This window comes from Ailuropoda melanoleuca, chromosome 6 (assembly GCF_002007445.2).
Source record: "Ailuropoda melanoleuca isolate Jingjing chromosome 6, ASM200744v2, whole genome shotgun sequence".
Lineage (NCBI taxonomy): Eukaryota > Metazoa > Chordata > Mammalia > Carnivora > Ursidae > Ailuropoda > Ailuropoda melanoleuca.
In genome coordinates, this window is record NC_048223.1 from 94,625,767 (window position 1) to 94,631,463 (window position 5,697).

A 5,697-nucleotide genomic window follows, 5' to 3' on the forward strand; every position below is an offset into this window, starting at 1 on the left:
CTGCCTTCGGCTCAGGGCGTGATCCCGGCATTATGGGATCGAGCCCCACATCAGGTTCCTCCGCTATGAGCCTGCTTCTTCCTCTCCCACTCCCCCTGCTTGTGTTCCCTCTCTCGCTAGCTGTCTCTATCTCTGTTAAATAAATAAATAAAATCTTAAAAAAAAAAAGGATTTTATGATACAAAATTTTCTTCTTCATAATTGGGCCTTTCCAGTAGGTTGGACATTTGTCTCGCCTTAAGTTTAAGATAACCTGTGTAGAAGCCCTTTCTGGAATTTTACACCAGAACTGGAACTACAACTAAGTTTCATAGACCTGCTGCCTCTCACTTCAGGGAGCTGACCCCTTCTTTCAGTCCAAGACTGGTGCCCACTGCCCCCTCCTTATGCCCTCTGTGTGGCTCCAGTCTTTGCCCCTTCAGGAAGGTGCTGGAGTTGAAGAGGTAGAAACCCGCTCTAGCTCTTCCCACGCAATCTCCTCCCCCATTATACAGCTGGGAAGTGGCCCCCAACAGGATCCTGACCCAGCAGAGAGTATGCATGATGAGCAGTAAGTACAAATGGGGACAATCAGGGGGACAGTCACAGCAGCTCAAGTCACTGTTCCTGAACCCTACCCTGAGTGGTCAGGCATTAGAAAGTGTCCTCACTATTGAGACTGGAACCATGTAAATACCCTCAGGTGAATCCAATTCCTGGTCCAAACTATCTTTGCTCAGTTGTTCTTAAACAAAACAGGAGAATCGCAGTTGATCGTTTGACTATGTGGCTTTGAGAAAGAAAACATACTCAGGTCTTATATCAAACACTTTTATTCTTAAAGTGAGAAGTTCACAAAGGATAGCTATAGGAGAGTGAAATATTTAGAGTAGAAAAATTGTGGGTGCTAGCCAAACTTCAGACACTGTCATAGCAGAGTTATTCCAATAGTACTTTTCCAGCGTGGCAGATCACACGTGTTAAAATTAACTGCATTCTCTGAACACCTCTCAGTGGATGTGCACAATGATAGAAGCAAACATTCAAGGACTCCTGTTCTTAAGATCTTATAGAATGGATTTATGCACACCCCAAAACAATTATATTACAATACATCCAAACAATTCACGTCTATTTAAAATAATATTTTTACTTCAAAGAAATTGGTAGAAAGACTTAAAACAAGACAAATATAGGCACAAAATAGATTGCTGCTTCTATGTGCAACGTACTGGATTCTTGAATTGAGAATCAGTGTCAGTCCTCACTTCCAGCATCACATCGAAAAAGTGTGGCAGAAAAATGAATCACCTTCAATATGAAGGATGCGAGTTGTGTACACTGGCAACACTGTCAAAGGTACAACAGTATTGCAAGAGGGATGCCAGTATACAGAGTGGACCTTCTTATAAAGTCAAACACTCGTGAGTTATCAGATGACCCTTCATATATTTGGGAACAACACAATATTCTGGCTTAATCAAGGCACTTGCAAAGAGCAATCTTTGTCCTGAGTCCCTGAGCATGACACCTTGATCACAAATAAGATCACTTATAACATGAGGACTGCAAAGCCAGATGTGCTTAAACTTTCCCCAAATAGTACTTTTTCATAAATCATGTTTGAAAAGAAAGGCTTCATTTAAAATCATGATTCTCCAGAGTTATAATTCACCTTTCCCCAATACCACCCAACACCTCTAAAATTTGGTTTTTCTCCACAAGAATATATAAAATGTAATCTTCCCTCCCCCACACACAAATTATTTCCTTAGGAGAGAACTGTAAAACCAACTTAAAAACACAAAGTAACCTTACATTTTCTCACCAACAGTGAAGTATCAGACCGCTCCTACTCTGACTTGAGCTGCACAGCCCATTGTGTACACTTTTCAGACATTCCTCATACCATTAAAACAGCTTTCCATCACCATCAACTGTCCCTTCTCAACCTTTCCTTGCCCAACGTGAAAGCTAGTGAATTGAGAGGGAAGGAGAAAGAGCATTGGAACAGTATTATTAATTTTTTTTACAAAAATAAGGTTCTAGGATGTTACTTGATCTTCCAAAGCAAAATGGGGCAATATCATCGTATAGACCTCCACAATAAATTCTCAAGTGGCTATCTTTTTGTAGCGAGGTCTCAAAAGCTCAAAACTAAACCTAATGAAGGAAAGTAGCAAAGACTTCCTAATATTGAGCAATACAGACCTAGAATTACATGGGAAATATGCCAGGTCAAAACCAGTCACTAGGTTACTTAATCATCGATAAGAGGCCAAGTTCTCCATTCTCCCCCAGCTCGGCCATTCTGGGAAGAGCCCACTGGCCAGCCTTGGACTGCCAAAGATGGATGACTCTGACTCAGTCTTGGGGGGCACCTGGTGGAATGCACAGTCCTGAGATGCCGTCTGTGTCTGCACTCCATCAGGTTTCCATTGCACATGGACAATTCTGTAATTCTGACCCTCGTTGTTGTCCCAGAAGACCTGCCCATTAGCATGGTAAGAAATGCAGAACTCAATTTTCTCCTCTGTTGGAATGACAGAGGGTAAATCAATGGCAAATGAGAAGGTGTCACTATCTGAGCCACCATACACATTTTTCATGTAGACACAGTCCACATCAGTGTAGCTTTTCCAGGTATCGAAAGTGATACGAATCTGAACCTTCTTCTCAAAGCTCATGTTTTTCACTTTCACAGTTCCAGACACTGTTCGCTCTTGCAAAGAGCAGTTCTCCAGACAGACAAAATTCTTCTGAAAGTGGTTCCGAAAACTTAAGTAATCAGTTGAAGGCTGGGGAAAATCTAAAATCAAGTTTTTCTCCTCATGGAGTTTTAAGCCGGAGGCGATATTGTTAAGGTCCAAGAGATCAAACTGGAGATCCCACGATGGTTCTTCTGGGAGGTCCGAGAAGACGTGGATGGCGGTGAGAGAGAGCCCCTTGGAGTCAGCAAACACAACCCGCTTCTTGGCGTGGTCGTGTGAATGCTTCCACTCATTCTGTGATTTGGCTTCCTGTTTTATATTGAGACACGGTTTCAGAGGCTTTAATTTGTTCACAAAATTTCTTCGTTGGAGGTCATCATAAGGGCCCAGGAAGCTCTTCAGAGGTGGTGAATGAGCCAAGCAGAGCCTCATGGCCACATCCACTGGCATGACTGAACTTGTCAAAGGCCTTGGATCTAAAACCTGGATCATTCTGGAATACAAAAGAAGAGGGGTTATCACCTGAATCTGGAATGCTCTTCCCCGGGTTCCAAATATATATGTACTATTTTTGTATTGACTTCACTATAACCAGCACAGTAAGCAGCAGGGATGTGCTATTACATGTAGTAAAAGAAAACAATATTAGACAATCAGATTTGCATCCTATGTTTGGCTGTGTCCTTGACAGACTCCAAGGCCATGGGTTAACTGCTTAAAACATTGGGAGTCTCAGTGTCCCCATCTGAGAAATAAAAGGGCTGCATGTGATCATCTCTAATACAACTCTAAGAACCATTTCCTCTGTTCTGAGCCAGTGGTTCTCAAACCCGTCTAGTCACAATGGCTTATAGAGTTGGTTTTCTTTTTTTTTTCTTTAATGCCAATTCCTGGGACTTTGAGCCGCTGAGCCAGAACCTCTGGGGGGTGGGGACAGGGGCTTCCCCAGTGATTCTAATGACCAGACAGGTTCCAGAACCATGGTCCCAGACAATGTGCCTCCTCTGGCTGCTCTGCTGATTTTACTGTTGAATTGATTACACATCTCTGGAAAGGTAATCCACTTGAAAAGAAAAAAAATAGCAATAAAATTCTCATGGAACAGTTTTGAGAGTGAGAAGGCTGGAAAGAATGAAGTCAGAGGATTAACTTTGCACTTTATCGTGCTCATCCTCATTTTTCACAAAAAACCAACTGAAATGCAGATCAGCAGTTCATGCACGTACAGAAAAACTTCATATAATCTGTATTGCGTATAGAAAGATACTCATGACAAATACACATTTAGGTGGAAAAAGCTGATTACCTGAAAATTGGACTGTTTTTAATATATATTATATATACGAATTCATGAAATACTTAATAGGAAATACACCAAAAAGTTACCTATCTCTGGGCAGTAGGATCACTGATGATCTATTTTTGTCTTTGTACTTTTTTGGTATTTTCTAATGTTCGGCAATGAATATTTATAATTAGCAAGAGAGTAAAGCTATTTAAAAATTTAAACATAACTATGCTCAGCAATATTAAATTCGTGTTTATCCAGTTATATTCCTGGCCTTTAACCCTCCATACATATCGCCAAGTTTATGGATTTTTCCCCCAATCCTATCTGTACAAGTAGGAGGTATGTGTATACTGTACATGACATTTCTCAATCTGACTTCAGTAACTTTCCAGCACCTCTAAGCACAAAGACAAATAAATGGCCATTAACACACAAAATAAATAATATAAAAACATTCACAGAATTTACTTTATTAGTCCTGGGATTTTCCTGGGAGGCCTACACACTTAGAACAAATGAAAGCTAAAGCTGTATTTGTGAATCTAATAATAGTTAACAGGCAAGATTTTTAGAGAGGTCTTCTGCTAAGTTAGTCATGTCTGGAGAAGCTATTTAAAGTAGTTTTGTGGAAGGTTTTTTTGTTTTGTATTTTTACTTTTTGCACTTACAGAAAGACAGTTTTAGGATCTGGCAATTCCCCTGGAATTTTAAGTCCAGGCCAAGAGTTAAAAAAAATCATCATTTGCTCAAACTCCACGGCTGAGTTTACTATGGCAAACCGTGGTAAGAAAGGTGCTGGAGGGCGAAAGAATGCAGAACATCTACTGCAGTTTTTCCCCCAGGCTAAACTACCCAACCAGCAAGGTCAAGGTGCTGTTCCCACACGCTGCCCCAGTTCTTGAGACATTTGTGCGGGATCAAGAGAGAACTGTCGGAATCCAAGAGGGAATCAAACTCTCCACAATCTGAGACTTCCCTGGGGCCAGATTCAACTCTGCAGTCAGCTAGCCGTCCTCCGGGGGTGTCCATTTGCAGTGATGCCCTAAGGACCACGCCGCCCAACCTCCCTGCAGCTGTGCGTTCCCTTCTGCTCTGGGGCGGGGTGTCTGCGGTGAACCTACCTAGTGCAGCTCATTAGGCAGAGAGGCGGCGGCGGACCGTGAGAGCAGTCTCTCGGTTGTCTGCGCGAGTTCGCACCCAGCTCCGGGCCCTTTCGGTTCGGCTGGGGCTCCGGCCGATTGCGGGTGCTGCGCGGGAGAGGCTGCTTATAGGCTCCGGGCCACGTGAACAAGTCCCTCGGACCAATCACCGGGCGGCTGGTCCCGCGGTGCGACCAACCAGCGCCCGACTAGAGCGCGAGCCCTCGCCGGGGGAACGTGACCGCCGTGGTGCGCAGGGGAGTGCTCGCGGACTGGGCCAGCAGCTGGAAGGAGCTCCGTAACGCGAACCCTGGGCGAGGGGGGCGTGGAGGCCGCATCGCGAAGCAGCAGCGGGTGCAGGCCAGGAGAGAGGGCAGCGAACCTCGCCGGGGCTGGGCGCCAGCTCAGTGGGGCGGCAGGGAAGGAGATGCCTTTCGCGTCTTGAGGCCTCTGCACACAGTTAAACCTAAGCGCTGGAAGTTGTGGGTCCTTCCAAATGTATTTCATATTCGAGATGTTTATATTGTTCGCTGCTTGGTGCTTCTGCTCATCTTCTCCCTTGCCTTAGCCTAAGCAG

At 44.1% G+C, this 5,697-nt stretch overlaps 1 protein-coding gene across 1 annotated transcript; it reads right to left on the minus strand.

Annotated features, from left to right (window-relative positions):
• Positions 1-823: 823 nt before the first annotated feature.
• Positions 824-5,220, minus strand: PPP1R3C (protein phosphatase 1 regulatory subunit 3C). The gene is made up of 2 exons (XM_002916106.4): positions 5,103-5,220; positions 824-3,183 (listed from the first exon to the last, which is right to left on the minus strand). The coding sequence occupies exons 1-2, from the start codon at positions 5,114-5,116 to the stop codon at positions 2,244-2,246; spliced, it is 954 nt and encodes a 317-aa protein (XP_002916152.1). The 5' UTR covers positions 5,117-5,220; the 3' UTR covers positions 824-2,243.
• Positions 5,221-5,697: the final 477 nt, after the last annotated feature.